The 20,337-nt window shown below is 43.6% G+C and overlaps 1 protein-coding gene across 3 annotated transcripts in view; it reads left to right on the forward strand.

Moving 5' to 3' along the window:
* Positions 1–6,338: 6,338 nt before the first annotated feature.
* The window catches only part of CMTM4 (CKLF like MARVEL transmembrane domain containing 4), a 42,679-nt gene continuing 28,680 nt past the window's right edge, over positions 6,339–20,337 (forward strand). For all 3 annotated transcript variants that reach the window (XR_007506797.1, XR_007506798.1, XM_049806713.1), the window contains exon 1: positions 6,339–6,920. Coding sequence is in view for 1 of the 3 variants with exons in the window: in XM_049806713.1 (XP_049662670.1) it covers positions 6,735–6,920 (186 nt within the window). In the remaining 2 variants the exon portion in view is untranslated. The remainder of the gene's footprint in view (positions 6,921–20,337) is intronic.

The following is a 20,337-nucleotide window of genomic DNA, read 5'->3' on the forward strand; positions in this document are numbered from 1 at the left end:
GGGAGGGGTGAGGTGGGGAAGGTAGGAAGAGAAGACATAAGTCTGCAAGGAATCAGGATTTATTAGTTCCACTGTGTATGGCTTTGTAGAGTTGGGGCCATGTGCCTGCCTTGAGTTTATAGCCAGTGATGGAAGACTTGAAATTATTTTTCCTGTTTAAAAAAAGAAAGAAAAAAAAAAAAACCAACCCAAAACTTTCCTTTGAATGTAGAAGACCCATGTAACTAAAGAAATACTATGCAAGGGAATGAGCCAAATTAGCTGAATATAAAGTTTTGTCATATGGAGGAATTAAGTGCTGTTGAAAAAAAGGAATATTCTTTGAATTGTTGTCATGTTAGCTAATGTTAGCAATAAACAGTAGTTCAGCTGCAAGTAAAACAAATTTAAAAGGATAATTAAAAAATCAGCTTTTTTAACGTTTGCAATTCCCCACCAGAAGTGCAGGGGACTGATTGGTTTGGTTACGTAACAACAAACACAGATTTAAAACAGTTGAGGTCAGTTGTTTTCGCTGGCCCATTTCATCCGTGGAAAGAAAGAATGTAGTGAGTGTACTTCATCTTTCTTTTTTTTTTAAAGCCTGCTAAGGGACCTTTAAAACTTTGCTTATAAAACATGGTTTATACAATTTTTTCATCCTCCCCTTCAGCTTCCCACCTCCTCAAAAAATAAAAATCAGCTCTTTCCCTCCAAAGGCCTGCTGTACCCTACACGTTCCATCTCTTGCTATAAAAATACTGGATGTTGTGGGGCAGCATGACCATGCCCACGCAGTCAGAGGGAACTAGTGTTTTCTGACCTTCTGTTCTAGGCCTGTGTGTTTTTATGGTATTATTGGAAGACAGCTACCTTTTTTCTTGGTTCAGGGCTTTTTTTCCTTTCTGTTCCCTGAATAAATGTAGTGCCATGAATAAAATAAACACTGCTGTCAGTCTCTCTGCATATTTTTCAGTGTGCTTCATTATACAGGATTCTTTCAAAAGAAATACAACCCACAGTCTTGGCTGGTTCCCAGCACCATTAAAGGTCTGCTGGCACTTTTCTTAAGAATATGAGGTTTTGCTTCTATTTTTCATAGAAATTAATTTCACCTCTCTGCTATGTAGAATGTCTGCTGCCCTTCAGCCCAGCTGTGGCTGCAAGGTAACCCCTCTCTGGCACTTGCAGATTACAGATGTCCTTAAAAGTTTTTGGAAGTGAAAGGAGTCAGTGACTGCTTCATCAGTGATGAAGCAAGGGAAAAAAAACAAACTGGGAGCAGTAGACAATACTGAAGGAGATGTCAGTCTAATCCTGGAGTTTAAAAAAAGACCATAACGTTGCTCTGTGAATGGCTCATTGTTAATAGCATGTAAAGTCATGTTCGTAAGTCTGGAAAGTAAGGGTCTAACTAATTTTACTGGCACTGTTACCTTTCTTGGTTTTGGTTTTTGGGGGATTTTTTTCTTTTGCTTGGTTTGGTTTTGAAGGGGAAATGGTGTTTCCTGATAGTGATGGTGGAATTCCAGGAGTGACACTTCTACCCATCCCCTTGAAGGTGAAGCCAACCCCATACAGCTCTCTGGGACAGGTCCTGTGGTGACTTCCAGCCACTGCTGCCTTCTGGTCCCAGTTGTGAGACCTGATGGCTGCCCCATGGTGCGCGTGTTGGAGGAACCTGTCGCACAAGCGTACAAGGCCTGTAGGGACTTCCGGGGCTGCTCTGTTTATTTGCCAAAATATAAGGGCTGGAATAAAGGTGAAGGTGTTGAAAGTATGCATAAGCTAATGTTATAGCGTAGCTGCACGACAGGAATAGGATTCACTAACACTTTCTGTTATTAGAGCTGCACTTTTTCAACCATACAAAAAGCCAAGAGAGTCACTCACTGTGCTGTGTCAGTATGTGCCTTGAGTACCCTGACCAAAGTGTCAGATTTGAGAAGTGGGCACTATGCTGTCAGCCTGTGAAACTTGTCTGGATATTCAGTGGAAGAAGCTTTTATAGGTTGTCCTTCAAATTAGTTTCTTTCTGTCCTTTCTGCTTCTCTTGGTACTTTCCTCAGTTGACATGACTGTGCTTTGACTCCTAGCTGAGGAATTCAGTTCTCGTTATTGTTCCTGAGGTGCCTTTATGCTGAGTGGTCTTACCCTGGGAGGTTGCGCAGTGCTATTTCAGCTGTGGTTGGACATGGTGAAGTAGGAATTGTACCGTTCAGCAGCAGTTATCCTCTACCAGTTAGAGATAACTGACTGCATGACTCGCCACCATTCTGTCCAATTTTCCTTAAAGGCTGTGTCAGAACTTGCAGCTTATTCCTGATGTATTAATTCCTAACTCTGACTCAGCAAAACTATTTGCCTGCTTTCCGTGCCACTCATGGCTACAGAATCAAAGCGTGCACGCCACATTCCCACACTGTGAAAATGGACAATTTACTGAACTAAGGCACTTTAAACTACCAGATGTTTTCCTAAAGTTCTTTATTAGCTTTTTACGGTGGGGTGCGGTTTTGTTTTTTTTTCCCCAACTGAAAAGTTGAGCGAAAGCTCCAGCATTTTTTACATTGAGAAATTCAAGGGGAAAAAAGCCTCCTCTCTGATGCCAGAGTTAAACTCTAATCACTGCTCAGCTCTCTTGGAATTTGGCAGCATACCAGTGCTCCTTCCCTTTGGTAGGTCATGTGGAAATACTGGAGCATTTTCTTAAAGAACCTCTCAGCTCTTTTCAGGTACTTGCACAGATGTAACTTTCCTGTTAGTATTCTAATTCCTTTTGCACTCTTAACTATATTCAGTGCCATTCATAATAAGCACCATTCAGATCTACAAAATTTTATGTATAAACATTAAAATACTTTAAAGTGTGTTAAAACTACATAAATCCAGCTTTAAAAATCTGGTTTTAAGTCGATATTCCTATTCAGTTGCAATAGAATCACACTCTTTAATCTTGAAAATAAAACTTACACGTGCTTAATGAAATGAACCCACAAGTAGTTCAAAAGTTTATTAAAGGCTGTATGAGTAGCCGAGATGAAATTTGAGAGATGAGGGTTGTTCTGTTCAGTTTGATCAGTGATAATATTTAGTATTCTCTTTCCACTGCTTTTTATACCTAAATCACCAGTTGGTTTTAATTTATCACCACTGTCCTGGAGATTCTTTCTGATGGGGAATTTTTAATTCTCTCAAAGCTGGCTTAACTGTTCTGTAAAAATACAGATCTTTGATCATTTAATTGTAGTGTCTATGAATAGCATACTTGGATTTCCTCCCCTTTGTGCTATTTCTTCCTTGTTTTCACTATGCAGTCGTATTTTATCTGGTTATGAAGTTCTCTCTGATGAATTCCATGATCTGATTAGCTTGATACTACAGTGGTGTCTTGAGTGCTGATCATTGACCTGGTTCCCCATTTTCCTAGTCTTGGTATGCAGCCACACAATGAAATGTCAGGCTGTGCTTGAAAAGCTTATGAACTTGGAAAAACAAAGTTATCTGAAAGCAACGTGATCTGCCTCGGATGAATGCAATGACCTTTTTACTGGATCAATACTTTTATTTACATATTAAACGTAGACATTTTTTTCCTTCAACTGCTACAGAGCAGGCTGAAAAGGTGCCGTATCAGGCAAGAATGTGTGTAAAGGATTCCTTTGTTAAATGTTGGCAGCAACCTCACAAGCCCTTGCCAAGTCTGTCCAGCCCACCCACCCGTCCAGGAGGATGCCAGAAAATCCCCCAGTATGGCTTGGTATTGGCGCCATGCCATTCATCGCAAGGGGGACGCTGGCTGTACAGACTGTGGTGCCGAAAGGGGCACCATGGCTATGGATGGCAATCCTCATACCCCGCTGCCCTAGGAGCTGCCTGGAATGTCTGTGAAACTGCGGTCAGTGACACTGTCAACACGCTCCCTGAAAACACGCCTTACAATTGTTCAAATAACACTTTGGATAGAGCAGAGAGAACACGGACTGTGCTTTCGCTACCTAAGCAATTAGCTCACTGAAGAACAGAGGGTTCTCGGTGTGTCTATACTTTGCAGCATTCTCAAAATGCTCTGATGATTTTAAATGCATTTAAACTTTGCGTCCTCCACTTTATAGAACAACTAAGCTATTAAGATGTTTGCCCAAAGCTGTGCAGGAGGCAGTGGCTACGCCAAAAACTAGCATCAAGACCTTTTATTGCCTAGCCTTTTTCTTAAATCACTCAACCATCTCTCCGTTTGTCCTTCATTTGCCTTCTGCAATACCACCTTTTGATTCTCCTTCAACATACTGTTGTTCTGCTTAGAACTGCAAAAGATCCGTCGAAATAATGTTTACTGGATGTTTCAAAAATGTTTTTATTATTTTGCTCAGGATAGTTCTCTAGAACTGCCACAGCAGTCCCTCAAAACAAAGGTTAAATGTCTCTGTCGTTAAATGTGGAAATCCTGTGTTCCTGAAACAGCAATGGAGCCTTAGGTTAAAAAGAATCCAAAGAAGCTCGCCGAAGCGGCAACCACCTACCCATGATATTTCCTGCAAGAAAAGGAGCTTTGTGAGACTTGTGATTTCCCCAGAGTTATGCAGGAACTGAAATAAGAGACCGTAAAAAACCCATTAGTCTCTCATGGCCAGCCCCATGCCAATGCAGGATCTTCCCCTTACATTTATGATTTCATATTGTTGGGCTAGTTTCATGTGACCCAAGCAACAGAGTTTCCATCCTTCTCCATACCTTGCTCGTGTTTTCTCTTTTTTTCTTTTCCTGCCATTTGCCTTTCATCAAAGGGCAATGTTTTTGTTTTCTTAAGCATGTCTTCTGACTCTTCGTCTTGCTTGAGAATATTGGCCTCTTTCAGCACCAGGGTGTACCAGAGGAGCTGTGAAAAGTCTTCCACTGGCTGCGTGCTGCCAGCCATGTCTCCAGTTAACCAAGCAATGACTGTTAATGGTAGATAACCCCCCCGGACTCTTCTCCATCCAGTGTTCCTGGTCTGCTCTCTGAGTCTGTCTCTTTGGGCCCTACTTCTTCGGGTCTATTTATACAGAGGCGAAAGAAAAGAAGAAAAATCTCTTGACATTAAAAATCAGGTGGTACTGGGCAGCACCCTCTAAAAGAAGAAGGATTAAAGGGGCTTCAAGAGAATTGAAAGGGAGAGATTAAGCAAAACACAAAGGTAGCTGGAAAGGAAATCACAAGGTTGATAATCCGCAGTGTTCATGGGAAACAGAAAAACTGTAGTGGTAAGAAAGACTCTTGGAGGCCAGAGTAAGATGCTAGAAGAATTAATACACGTGGAAGCCCTGAACTAGTAATGTGAAAGAAGAGAAAACGGTGTAGGCTGTCAGTGACAAGAAACAAGAGTAGGGCTCTGGCTGATGAAGATGGCAGATCACGGGATGCAACACTGAACACTTGAAGTTCAGCTCGGTTTGTGGTACACAGCAGTCTGTCTGTCTCCATGTTAAAAACCCCCAAAACTTCAGCTACGTTTGATACACCTGTACTTGCCAGATTATGTTGCAATTTCTCCTTATTGGTGGTGACAGCAAGTGAAAAAGTGCCTCCAAAAAGTGACTCGGAGCCTGGTCGAAACTAACCATTTACGGGGAGAACGTCGCTGTTTAGAACTACCCTTTTTTTAAACGTTTCTAGCACTCACGGAAGAATACGCTGAAGGCTTCCAGGCTTCGAACTACCGCGGGTACAGTATCGCAACAGCTTGAAAGCGTAGTTCTGAGCAGCGTGCACTGCTTCAGGTATCTCGAAGGATTAACTCCGAGTTCCGAACACAAGGTAAAGCGTCACCGTCGTTGACTTTCTTCAGCGGCACCCGCGGCGCGCCTTAAAAAGCCCGAAGTCAAAAAGCCCTTCACTCCGCAGACCGCTGACGCCTCCCGAAGGGCCAGGCCGGCCGGGGGGCAGCGGCTGTCCTCTCCACCGGCTCCCGCCGAGCAAGGTGACCCGGCGGCCGCCCCCGCCCCAGGCTCGGCTGGGCGCCGGCGGCGGCGGCGGCGGCGGGGCGGGGAGCGGAGCAGCCCGGCGGGCGGGGGGCAGGTGCCGGCCCCTCCCCTGCCCGGGCGGCTGCGGGCCCGGCCTGCCCGGGGGCGGGGACGCGGCCGGGGGCAGGTGCCGGCCGCGGGGGCGGAGCGGGCGGAGGGCCGCGGGCCGGTGGAGGCACCGCCCGTCCGCGGCGCGCCCTCCGGGGCGGGCTCTCTCCGCCCTTTCCGCTGAGCGCAGGGGGAGGAGCGGCGGTGGCGGCGGCGGCAGCGGCGTCCCCGCTCGGAGCTCAGCTGCCCTGCCCTGCCGGGACTGGGGGAGCGGAGAGGAGCGGAGCGAGCCGCGGGGTGGTGGCCGCGCCGCCGAGGGGGTTGAGGGCGCCCCGGCGGTCTCGTCCCAGCCGGAGCGCGGGCCGGGCGCGCCGCGGCGGCCCCCGGCGCCCCTCGGTGGGGCGAGGGCGCCCCCGAGCGGCGGGGGCGCTGAGCGCGGCGTGCGGCGCTGAGGGGTTGCCCGCGCACCGCTGCTCTCCCTCCTCCTTCTCCTCCCGCGCGGGGCCGGGGCTGAGGCGGCGGCAGGCGAGCCGGGGCCGGGGCCGGGGCCGGGCAGCATGCTGCCTTCGCTCTCCCCGCACCGCTCCGCCTGACGGGGGACGGGGGGAGCCATGCAGCCGGCGCTCCGCTAGGTGAGCGCGACGCGGCTCGGCTCGGGCCGGAGCTCCGCGGGCAGCCCCTCAGCAGCGCGGCGGCACCGGCACCATGAGGAACGGCGATGACCTGGAGGGCTTCGACGGCGAGGCGTCCAGCACCTCCATGATCTCGGGGGCCAGCAGTCCCTACCAGCCCACGACGGAGCCCGTCAGCCAGCGCCGCGGGCTGGGCGGCCTCCGCTGCGACCTGGACTACCTGCGGGGCACCTTCGGCAGGATCAAGCTGGCCGAGGTGGTAGGTACCGCCGGCGGGGAGCGGGCCCGCGGCCGCCCGCTCTCGGGAGAACCGATCCCCGCCGCCCGGCGGGCTACCTTCCCCCGTACGGCTGCGGGCGGGCAAGCGGGGGAAAGGCACCCCCGCGGCGGCGGGGCTGTGCCGCTCTCCCGGCCGGCCCGGCGGCGAGGTGCGTACCTGCGGGCGCGGCGCCTGGCGGCGGCCCAACCGTCCTCCATTTCAGGCGGCCGGGAGAGCCCGGCGCGGGCCGGGAGCCGCCGCAGCCGGGCCGGGAGCGCCGTGTCACCCGCCGCTGCCGAGCTCGGCGCTGGGGCGCGCGCGCCAGCCCTGCGAACGGCCACCTCCGAGCGACGGGGTCGCGTCAGTCCGGTACGGGCGCGCGGGGGAGAGGAGGCTCGGTTCGGCCCCGGAGCGGCGCCGTCCGCCCTCCCGGCTCCCGCCGTCTATGCCCCGGCGGCGGGAGGAAGCGCCGCTGGGCTTGGGGCGGCTCGAGGTGCGTCCGGGCTCGCTCCCGTCAGGTGGCGTGTCTTCCCCTTGCAGCGGGAAGCGGCCCGGGCTAGGCCTCCATTACGGTCGGTTTCGTAGGGGTGTTGAGCTGTGCCGGTTGATCGCAGTACGAGGTTGTACCTCCTTCTGCGTGCCAGGGCCTGCCTGCGCCCCTAGGTCGCTGGGGTATGGAGAAAAACTCCACCGCTGCAGGTTTTGTACAGGTTTTTTAAAAAAAAAAAAAAAAAAAAAAAAAAAAGCAACTTCACCGTACATAAGTCCTGCGATTTAAATATTAAACGTTCTTTCACTTTGACGGGCGTACCGTAGAGAGGCGTCGGAGAGCGGCGTGGCTGGGGCTGGCAGCGGCCCCGGCAGCCTGCCCGGGGGATGCGCTGCCTTGCCCCGCTGCCCGCGGGGCTCCTGCCCGCCGGGCCAGGCCAGGCCAGGCCAGGCGAGGCCAGGAGGACGTGTGTCTGTCGTGGTCGTGTGTCCCTCGGTAGGGGCCCTGGGTGGGAACTACCCGAAGCGCCTAGGTGAGGAGCAGCGGGCACGGGTCGTCCCGGAGGGTCCGCTTGGGTGCCTGCGAAGTACTTGCTTACCTGCTTGCCTTTCACAGGCTGAAGTTCTCTTGAAGGAGAGAAACCCTGGAACACCCCCTCAATCCCATGTTTTCCTGTTCTGAAATAAAACGTAAGCTGTAGTTGTTCACGTCCTTCAAAGAGCTAACCCGTTTAGTTTGATGGAGTCCGTGCAAGTCTTAGAGCAGCACCGCGGCAGCTAAATGCGTGGTAACGCCTAAGGGTCTTGTCGGTTTTTCCTGTTGATGATGCTGATGTTTGCCTTCATCTGATCCGCTTTCAAAGTCACTTCGATGCATTTCTTAACAAATGTGTTTTTCGGGGTGTTTTAAAATAGGTGTTTTATGAAAACGGCAGTAAGCTTGAAATAAATCATAAAGTAGTTTCTTCTAGGGTGCTACAAATTGTTTGCCCTTAAACCGGGCGAGTTCTTTGAGGACCGTGATGGCAGGAACGTTTTAATATTTCGTATATGTAACTTCAGCATTTAAAGCCACTGCTGGTTAGTACAAGACAAAGCTTGCACAGACAGGTTTCACATGAAATACATTCAGAGCGTCCTAGGTTCAACAGTGACACAAGTTTATAGAGGATTGCATTGATGAATATATGATCATTTTTTACAAATACCCAGTAACGTCCAGGATTTGGAAGTGCGATTTGTTTTCTTCTCATCTCAGTGTAGAACAGAATCTGTGCTCTGCAAGTGATAGCAATGAGCGTGTTACCTGGGGAGCCTTAACAGCAGGGAATAGCTGTATTTGCGTGATGTGTTCTTGGGACTGAAGCCAAAGAATCTGTCATTGCTGTGCAATATCTACCTGTCTTTGAACTGTTAGAAACTGTCCATGTAGTAGAAATCCTGGGGTGGTGCTGCCTAATACGCTGAAATAATCTGCCCTCAGGATTTTTGTTTCTGTTCCTACTGCTGATCCTTTCTGTAGTACACTAGTAACTGTGGCAAGTCATGTTAAAAGCTTGTAATTAAAATGAGTGATTACTGATCGTGAGTGAATCCTTTATTATTAATCTGTAATTTGCTTGGAACAAGTTCTACAGACACATGGAGTACACCTCAATTTTTTGAAGTCTTGTAAAGAAAGATGGGGGGAAAACCACTCTGTGCTGGAGTTGCAGGGACGGAGTTTTCTTGTCTGTTGAACAAAGACGTCGCTTCTTCCAGTACATTTAGGAAGATGTATATGTGCAGATTAGTATCTTCAGGGAAAGTGGGTAATGTTTTGTGCCTTTTTAATAAGAGTGATCTGAGCTATTGCACGTGGTTCCTACGGAGGGTATGAACCCAGTGAGTCAGAAATTAACAAGAAATTAAATTAGCTAGTAGAGGGTGGAAGCCTATGTACCATCTCAGCATCTTGAGTTTCTGCACAATTGTACTCAAAAGCAGCTCTGTCTAATTCGTGGTAACGACTGCTAGAGCAGACTGCTGAATTTTGTAAACCAGTGGAAAACTGAGTAGTTTTGGAAAAGAAAGAAAAGAGAGAACACATTCCACAGTGTACTTAATTCGCTTATTTGCCAAGTACAATTATTTTGATTATAATATTTAATAATACCTTTACAAAAATACTGTGAGAACTAAAATGTATCAAAGTCCATAGTATAGAACTCTAGCTCTTAAAAATGTGGAGGAGCTCCCTTTATTGCACACAAGAAAACTTAAAAAAAAGAAAAAAGTATTGGTTAAGATAAAAGGTCTCTAAATTTATTGTAGTCAAAAGAATGCTACAGGAAAGATTATAATGCGTGTGCTTCATTTAGCATCAGGGTTTGTCTTAAAATACATATGTGATTGGCAGACAAAAGTATCAGCTCAAGACAAACGTTGCTGTTTATTCTAATGTTCAGTTGAAGGACTTTTTGCAAATTAGTTTGTAGTGCTGTGTGTGAAGGATAACTGTTGGACATTGTGGCTTAAATGCCTCTTCTTCCAAATGCCCATTTTTGATTGTCAAAAGCAGAAGGAACAGGGAATGGGGGGAAAAACCCCACATGACTGAAAATAGGTGGTTGTAGGGCTTTATTATTTTGTGGTAGATTTGTCTTTATTGAATCAAAATATTGTTACAGGAGTTGTTAGAAGAGGGAAAGCAGTATGACATTTTAGGCATGTGGAGTCATTTTAAGTGCTGCTAGAGGGGAGAATAGCTTAACTCGTCTTCATTAACATTTTGAGAGAATATGCCCTGAAGTGCCCTTTAAAGGGGCACTGACATAATGGGTTATGATAATGATTCATGTATAGTATTGTGCAGGTTATTTCTCAGTTTTATTTTGGCTTTCTTGCCCTTGACTCCCAGAAAAGGTTGAATAGCATTATGGTTTTTTGTTAATTTTAAATTGGGTATGGAAACTAAGAAAACTCTATTTTATTGTTTAGGACTTTTATTAATATTCGTGGCTAAGTTGAACAGTTATATAGTACATACGTCTGCCTGCTAATGGTCAGTAATATCAATATGAGGAATAGGGAGGAAGTAATAAAAAGGGCCCATGTGGAACAGCTTAGTATTGAACTGATTTTCCTCTTTTTGAAAGTTTTATTGTTAGGTAGGTGAGCTTTTCAGAAAGTAGCTCTTTTGCCTATACCTTATTGTTCTGTTGAAAGAGTTGCATGTGTGTTTATTTGGATCTGTGAGGAAACATCTGCTGTAACTGGGCCTGCAGCTGTAAGCCTCTTTTTAAAGAAGCTCGAAGGAAGGAAGATGGTGAGTGTTGGACCATATCAGGAAAGAAGTGTTCAGGGCTACTGGGGTGGCTGAGACACCTGATGGGGTGTCATCAGATGGGAAGTAAATGGCATGAAGGGAAATGAATGGGGGGTGGGGGTGAAGACTTAAAGTAGCATGGGGTGCTCCTGTTTGGTTTTGTGGGTTTTTTTGTGGTTTTTGTGTGTTTGTTTTTTTTTTTTTTTTTAAGATGAGGGTTTGAACTTGAAATGGAAGTCAGGGTGAAGCCAGTACACTTGTTTACTAACCAGAGAAATGCTTTTCCTTTGGGGAAGTTGAAATCTAGGTGAAAATCGTCTCAGGTGACTTGCCAGCATTTAGATGGAGCAGTACCTTGCCTTGCGGCAGATATGAGAGATTAGATAGTTGTCCTTGGAGACCAGAGCAGAAAAGCTCTTCAGAGCTTCAGTTTATCTTCATTACTCTCTGGCATGGTTTTATGTTTCTCATGCTTTTGGGGGCTTTAATACTTCCCATGGAGATTATTGGGCAATAATCAAACAGATACCCCCAGGAGAACTTTCCTATGGACATCCTCAAATGATTTGTTTCATATCATTCCCTTGAATTTCCTAAGGAGAGTCTCTCCTTTTTCTGAGTGTGCTTGCTGAAGAAAGGTGTTTATGATGTGGAGAATCAGGTGGGGCCCATTGCCATCATCCAAAAGTGGCGGGCTGGTTAGCAGGTACCACCTCTTTACTGGAAATAGTTTAACTTTAGATGAGATTGCCTGCTTTTTGTTACTCAGTTTATTTTTCTCTTCAGCTTTTCTAAATGCACTACTATTTTTCCTTGATTGTTATAATTCTGCACCTTCAAGGATCTTACTATTGTTAAAGTTGGGTGTAGACATCCATTTCTCACTGAAATCCCCATGGTGATTCATGACTGCTTGTTGTCTGCTGCTTGGTTTCTTTGGGAACAGTAGCTCCAGGTGGGCTGTTCACCAGGCCACCAGGCGAGTTATGAGGAAATCGGGCAGGATCCTGTGGGGAGTCTCACTGGTTGTCACTAGGATCCTCCCAGTTACTTGATTTAAAGTAACATGTATCACCTTTAACAGTTGGGACAATTGATGTGAAAAATTGTGCCTGGCCAGTTTTTGTGACATTGTCAGTAGTTAGGAATGGTTTAACTGGAGCAGTTCAGGTCACAGAGCAACCTTCTGATGGAAGTAGCAAGTGTCAGAAAACCTGTATCATGTGCCAGCTTAAAAAGAGGATGGCATTTGTGGTGGTTAGTGATGGCCTCTGCGGCTCAGACAGCCCTAGTCTTTCTTTTCTTCATGTGTCTGTTCCAAATGCTACAAAAATCCATCAGAGACTTCTTTTAAAGAAGATAATACTTCTGCTTGGGAGGTCTCTGAGCTACAACTTGCTGATGAGTGTACTGGGAAGTATCACTGCGTGCTTGCTCTCGTCTTGTTCTCTATAGCATATGCTGTTGCCCGTCAGTGGAGGCAAGATTTTGAGCTAAATGAAATCTGGTGGGAATAGCAGTTCATATGTTCACAATTTTCAGAATACAAAGTTCCATCTTCATTGGTGGAGAGTAGCTGAACGTTGGAAAAAGTTGTTTTGTGGCTTACTGTCGCTATACATTTCCAGATCCAGAAACTGGTTAAGGCCAGGATGACAGTAAAATTCTTTGCTATCAGGATCTATTGCAATGAAGAAAACAAAATTCAAAAAGCCTGTAATGTGTGCCTACATGGGTAGTAAGAGTATTGAGAATTCTCATTGTTAATTATATTAAAAAATTAGAGTAATAACATTTATGTTCCAAGGAGTAAGCTAATTGCTAACTATTAGAATCTGGTTGAAAACTATTACAAGGTGTTCAGTAATCTCATGTTTAATTACTGCTGCCGCCTTGTGCCTTCAGCTCAGCATCTCATTCCGATCACTTCTGGAGGGAAGATTAGATGGAGTCCCCAACCTCCCACCCCAGTCCCATGTGTCACATCTTACGGCATGTCTAACTCTTGCCCACGCCTTTCTCCTTGGATCTCTCTGCAGTACTCCTGTGCAGCTGCACAGCAGTGTGATTACTGATCTGCTTTGTTTATGGCTTGTTAGAGTGGGGAGCCGAGCGCTTTACAGGCAGTTGTCATTCTCTAAATCGTAGAAGTTACCAGTTGGTCGCTGAATGCAATGTGAATAAATTGACATTTTTCACATTAGTTATTGTGAAGTTTGGTTTCATGTAAGTGGGGTGTTAATTAAGCTACAGAAAATTAGACTGTACCTAACAGAGGTCAGTAGATGATGTTCTCTGCATGGTAAGGTCATGCCGCAGCGGTCAGGTCATTGGTCCTGACGGAAAGCATTCAGCGGTCTCGGTGAGAAGCAGAGCACTGCAGGAGACGTCTGAGCCTTCTAATGCAGCTTCGGTGTCACAAGCAGCCCTGTACCTGACTTTTTTTTCCGTAAGTGTTAGTTTCACCCTAAAGTTAGCTTTGGTCATTTATTCTGGACTTTGGAGCTATAGAAACCTTCCTCATTTCTGGTGTGAACTTAATTCTAGCAAATTTATAGCCATTTGTTCTTGTGTTAACACTGCCGCTTGCCCTAACTACTTACTCCTTTGTGCACTTCGAAAGAGCTGTCTGCACTCAGCCAGCCTTCATCTTGCCGCATAAGGCAAGATAAAATTGTTTTGGACTTTGCTCGTAAGAGGGGCTCTCTGGTCTCAGACTGTCCAGCAGCCCTTCCTTGCACCACTGTCTGACCGAGATAGTTGTTTCTCAGTAGGCACAACCTGAGTAGTAGGTAGCCTTTCCAGTGTGTATGATGACATGTCACTTCTCAAGCCTCTGCTGGAGATACCTCTCCTGTTACGCCCTGGGATTGCATTGGTAATTTATAGTCATTCTGTGATTAACTGTATCTTCCATCTTCTATAATTTCCAAACAATAAATATGCGTTTATGTAAGAAGTTGTTGTCACGTTATTGTACATTGAGCTTTGATTCTCAGTGGTATTTGTAGCTGCTTGTTCAGAGGATGTTTTAAGTATGACAGTGGATGCTGGTGGTCTTTGGCATTTGGTCTTAGAAAAAGACTGTTGTAAATTAAAAGGATCAAATTTGTAGTATACAGATATGCTTATAAATCCTCTTTAGGTAAACCACGTCTCTTCAGTGTCTCTGAAACTCTTGATTTCTCTTTGGAAAGATTTCTCTTTAAAGGTTGTAAATCTGCATTGCTGTGTGGTGATGTTTTGATACTGACATTTACCATAGAGGGAAGAATGATAAGATAACTCTGTTTAGCTTTGCTTTTTGTTGCTTCTGTGTGCAACTAATGAAAAGACTGTGGTTGTCTTCCCACAGAAAGGTGAGTGGGTTTTGGTTTCTTTCATGGTGTCTCTTAACTACCATCTGGCCATGGGCTGGTGTCCTACTGTCAGTAAACTCCAAACTCCTGTTACAAATTTCTCTCTAAGATGGTGGATGGTTTTAAATTCTGCTTTCAGAAGAAATTGCTATAATCTCTGTAATAAGTATGCTCTATTTTTTTCTTTCTGCTGTGAACCGGTGTAATAGTAATAGATCACTATACTAATTGTAGATGCTACAGTCAGAAATATAGTTCTAATGGTAGTATTATTTGGAAAGCTACCTTCTTTTCCTGTAATCTTTCTGGTAATGTCTTTTTTTTATGACCCTCCCTAGTGATTTAATTATCATCTTGAGATCAGACAAGAAGGACTAGAAATCTAAGAGGTTGTGTTTTTCTTCTAACGTAACCAGTATAGGAGGAATCTGTTATTTCTGAGAATTTCTGGGAATTAATGCATCATTTTGTCAAATCAACTTGCACACTTTTTGATAGTCTTCATCCTCTGCTCAAAATTGCATTGCAGAAATACCTCTTGCTTCTAGACCTCAACAAATAATTTTGTACTGAAATTTTGTACACAAAGAGGACTAGATATGCAATGAATAGACATCTTAACAGTGGGTCAACTGCTGTTACTCTGTAGTGGTAGTAGTCACTCCTTCTAAATTAGAGCTGGATTTAAAAAAAAAAAAAAAAATTTTTTTTTTTTTTTTTAAGTTACCTAATTCTCAGATGATTTGTGTAGTCCGTTGCTTCCAAAACGTGGAAGTAATGTTTAGGTTCCTCTGAAACTTGAACCATCAACTCTTCAGAATATGGGAGGAGGAAAGCAAAAGCTGGCTAACACCAACCTGTTGTAGAACAGGTGTAAGAACGTACAACCATGAGTAGAGGAAAGATGGGTCAAAAATATTACTGACTATGGGCAAAGAGGTCTTAGAGCTGGTGTAGCACTCGCCCAGACTGAGAAGCCCATGCAGTATGCAGCGGTATGAGTCAGGTAACACAGTCTTTACAGGGACAGGTTTCAAGCATTGTTTGTTTAGTAGATGTCCAGGATGAAATGTGTACTCATGCTGCAGTATGTTACTGGAATGGCATAATGCCTGAAAGGTGGTTTCAAGTAGGCAGAGTAACTTTTAATGTTTTAATCTCACTGTGTGTGAATTAAACTGGGAACTATAACTCCGAGTATCCCATTTCTGACTATTGTATTTAATTAACTTTAATAAAGGCTCTGGTTTTTAATGCCTTAGCTTGTGGAAGAATATGATGCATTTTTACCCAAACCAAGTGTCTTCAGCATTGTCTGCAGTTAAACTTTTCTGAATAGGTAACTTGATACTCAGCTGTTGATGCTTGAATAATGTCTTGTTCAAGACACTTCTTTAAATTTTCTTTAGCTTGTATGTACATTCACAAAGCATTCATCTTGCAAGTGAGCTGAACTTGTTTGTGGTAGTTCCCTTCATTACAGTATAGCTTAAAAGCACAGCGACTGTGTGCCTGGTATGGAGAAATATGTCCTCTGCTTAGATCTGGAGTTGCATATGGTGATACTTCTGCTGTAACTTTACTTAAGCTAAACATTATTATTTTCAAATGCTGTAAATCTGCCCGTGATACAGCACTGCTCATAACAGTTCTGGCAATTTTTTGTGAATTTATTTTATGAATTAACTATAAGCATTTCCATGTTAGTAATTTTCTGTACTTTTGTACGTTTTAAACGGAAATGTTCATGCAAGAAAGCAACAAGCACGGTTGTGAGTATTATGAAATACTGAATTTCTACAAGTCTTCAATAACCTTCTGTAACTTTTGTCTTATGAAATTATTTTCATGCTAGGAACTGATATTGCCACTTGAATGTTGTGAATAAATTAATTAGTTGTTTGATCATATACTGTTCTAGAAGAAACTAATTGTTGCATTTAGTGCTTAGAAACTTTTTATCTAATGTAGGTGAAACCTTTTACTAAACATTGGGATCTTTTACATGATGTTATCACTTAGTAACATTTTTTAAGTGTTTTGAAGAAAGTGCTCTTCCAGAATTATAGGATAGTCTCCTAAGTCCCTGGGATGTTCAGTACGTTTAGTTCATGGTGGCAGTACAGTAAGAATCGTGACCGAGAATGCGAAGGCATTTTTGCCAGTCTTAGGGCTTTTGTGCTGTTAACAACATTTTATAGTCCTCTGTTTGCAGTGTGCCAAGTTTGTTTGCAGTCTTTAGGCAGATCTGTTCTTGAGTTATAAAATCATGAGTAGGTGGATTTGCAGTTATGCAATGAAATTTTGTGGGCTCTTTTCTATTTTGGATGAGATACTACTGTATAACGCTTCTAAGACAGTCTAAACAGCAAGACAGGCTTGAAGGTTTCATGCATTCCCCAGTACAGCTGGCAGTGCTCTTTAATGTTCTGGCCTACATCTATTTTTTTAATGTTCTGTTTTACCAGTATGTCTAGACTCTTTTTGCCTTTTAAGGCATGGCATCTAAGGGGGCCTTCAGATTGCAATCTTGGGAACGTTGGGATTGCAAGGACATTTTGCACCATTTCCTTTAAACAAAAACAAACCCAAAAAACTCTAATGGATTCCTTAGGACTACTCTAAGTTCTTGATTGTTTTCTCATTAAAATTCCTTTCTTGTTTTAGTATTTGTGGGATGTTTGATGTTTACTCATAATTGGGATTAAATGGGGTTTTAAAGGATACAGACTGATTCCGATAGTCTTAAAATAGAACTTTCACTTTTGAAAATAGCCTAACAGGCTAGTTAAACAGGAGTCTGTGCAGATCAAATACTTGACAAATTTTATAAGTACACCTTTGCTTCTAAAACCAATTAATTTATCCTACTTTTTGTTATGGATTTACAGTACTCTGTTTTAATATTGTTTTGGCTAGCCAGGTTTCCAACACAGGCTGGCCTGTGAAGGGGAACACAAAGCCAGGTCAAAAGTGTTGATTCTTCTCTTTTTTTTTTTTTAAGAGCTGAGTAGAGAATTCTCATAAGTGAAGCAATAGCCAAATTTTTTTTAGCTTTGTTTAAAAATCTTACAATTGCAGTAACGTGTTCTAGCAGAGAGCATGTGTATGTACCATACAGAACATGTGTGTGCAGCCTGAAGACAAAAATAAGATGACTGTATTTATCCATTTTGTTTTAATAGCAAAGATATGATAAGTTATGAGTTCTTACAGTCTGGCTTAATAGAAAATAATAGGAGATGGACTGGAGAGGATACTGTACCCTTGCTGGAAGATTGGGGATGGGAAGTTTGACCATTTACTGAGAGGCATCTCTTCTGGACAAGCTCTCTTGAGCATCCTGCACAGTTGTTATTAACTAATAAATGCTGGTTCAAAACTAGTGACTTTTAGTGACACTATGAAATTAGTCTTTGAGACAAACAGGAATTACCAATGACTTTTAATTCAGTTTACTATAGATACAGAATAAGCCTTTCCATTTATGAATTGTTCATTTCACTGGGTTGCATAGGAATTAAGTGATTAATACAGCATATAAATGGGAAAGTTAGAAATGTATAACTCAGTAGTTTGGAATTTTGTTCATTATTGTCTTGCAGGACCTGTTGCTTATGAAAATATTTTGAATTATGATACACATGAATTGTAGTTTGTGGGGACTGGAGGCACAGGTTCCTGTGGAAACAAATTGCTGGGAGGAACTGGTTGTGATCTGCATGTTTTGTTTGCCTTTGTTTAAAGCGTGGCTCTGTATGATCTTCAAATGAACGTACCTATAGGATGGGCTTCCTACAAAACTATTGATGGGCTTTTGTTTATAGGACAGGTGGCATGTTATATTCCTTTTTTGTCTAATCTGGATGGTGTGTTTGAATTTTATTTAGGTTTCTGTGAGGGAATGTAATGTGCCTGAAACAAACACCTCCTTGCAATGTGCCTTGGCTTCAGATTCTGTTCAGTGGTTCTTTTGGTCATCTGCTTGATTGGATGAAACCTGAAATGTACCTAAATCAGAGTGATTTTGTTTGTTTGTGGGTTTTGGTGTTGGTTTGTGTTTTTTTTTTTGTCTTGTTGTTGTTGTTGTTGTTGTTAGGAAGATGGTTGTGTTTGGTTGGGTGCGAGTAAATAAGACAATCTCTCAGTCAGGCCTGCCAAGTCCCGTGAAGTAGGGATAAGCAGCTTTTTACAGGTGCCAAAATAACAGCGGTCAAGATATTGACGGAGATGGGGTCGTGAGGTGACTCTTCCAGTCCCAGCGGGGTGCACCCCTGATGCCAGCAGGCACTGGTGTGAGGGGCCACCTGGGCCGGGACCCCGCTCTTCAGGGGAGAGAGGGGAGATGCGGTGGCCGCGGCAGCGTCTGACGCCGCAGCCCGAGGCCGCCTTGTGCCGAGCAGCAGCGTGGCATAGGTCTGGTCACTGACACCTCCAGAATGAGCCACGTGGGAGTTGTGCAAACCAGTGCTTCACAGCTGTCTGCATGTCCAGTTATGACTTCAAGTGCTGAAATGGATTTACTTTGAGGACGATGTAAATGTAACGTGAAAAAAAAGTCTTAAATTATTTAGCAGTAACAGGAAGAACTATGTTTGTTTTTTCTTTTAAAAAAACCCCAGAGATAAAATATTTCCATAATGTAAAATACTATTTGTTTAATGGTGTTTGAACTGCAGTCGGTTTTGCATTTATGTAGCAGATGAGAATGTTTGTTGTATAGGCGTGTCCAAGCAATAAGCAAAACCCTGTACTAAATGCATAGGTAGCAGGAAATAAGTCACTACTTCATGTCTGCAGCTTTTTTTCATTCTAGACTCTATGATTAAGTTCACTTTTAAAATTGATGCATTTCTATTTTAGCCAGTTCAGAATCTTTTCTGTTGACCTTAGTTCAGTCCAGTTAATTTTTTTGAGTGTTAGTTCTGATGTACTTAGTGTTTCAAAACAGCTATCATTCTGTTGTTAACTTTGAGTGTTACTACCCTCGTTCTTAAATATGACCCTTTCTCAGAATACGCCATCAAAATGTTTCTGGCCTCAGAAACATGTTCTGTATTTAGAATTGGTCTTTTGCCTAAGTTGAGAAAGGGAAGTCAGCAGTAGCTGAATCTTTCAAGGATTATAGAAAACTGCTGGAGGTGGCAAAAGATCAGCTGATTTAATAAAGATTCCACAATATTTAATGCGCTGAAGTCTTGCCACGTTATATCCAACAGTAAACTAAGAAATAATGAAAACTTAAGGATTGCAGCGACATGTAAAACCCTCGAGGTGCAATGAAGATCTGAAATTTAAATATTCTGCTATTATTTCTATTGTTGCCACCAAGCCCAAATCAGAGTTGCATTTGGAGGTCTGATTGAGTTTCTCTGGATTTGTTCAGTGTTGTATTTTGTACCATGAGAGCACAATTTAGTTTATCCAGGGTGCTGAATCATTGGTGCTTCTTAAGCTTCCCTCTCTGGTGAGTGTCATTTTCCTAAATTGTCTATCTTGTAAGAAAAGTTTAATACTCATCTGTGATTTAAGGCTCCTTGCAGTCCAATTACCAGAGTTAATAACACATTTCTTTTAGTCTTAAGGATGCAGACTAGGAACAGGCGGGAAATCAGTCTTTCTTCTGCTTAGGGTAAAAGATGGTTTCCTGCTGGAGAAGCAGGACTGTTTTTAAGCCATACGATCCCAAATATTCGTATCTGTGCCAGCTGTTTTAGATGTGGGAAATGCATGTGCTTTGCAAGGAATGAGACCCACTTGGTTTCATACATTAAGTTGGGACTGCTGGGCCAAGTAAATGAGAACAATAAATCTAGATTTTAATTCAAGAAAGTTTAATGTCTTCAGATACTTTAAGTGGTGTAAAAGCAATTTATTTCTTTTCTATTTTGTGCATGTGTATTCTGCTGTACCATTAATTTAAACAGTCTGGATGTTAAAATGTCTTGGTAGTGTGACATTCTTACTAAATTCTGTGGGTATTTTTCAGGCAGAAAAAATGCTGACCATTTTGTGGTTTTTTGGAAATCATGCGTAATTATGTCATTTAACCACACAATAAGGCTTTCTGTGGTAACATTTTAGATAAACAGGAAAACTCATTTTTTACTTTGTTTTTATTGCAGAACTGTCTTTTTTGCTTTTAGTGCAAAGTTGTTTGATTATTTTCTTCAAAAATAAAACACAACATGTTCTGACAGGAAAAATACACCATTAGCAACCTCCTAAAAGCTCTCTTTCAGCATTGGTGCCTGTCGTAGCA

Source organism: Accipiter gentilis, chromosome 7 (assembly GCF_929443795.1).
Source record: "Accipiter gentilis chromosome 7, bAccGen1.1, whole genome shotgun sequence".
Taxonomy (NCBI): domain Eukaryota; kingdom Metazoa; phylum Chordata; class Aves; order Accipitriformes; family Accipitridae; genus Astur; species Astur gentilis.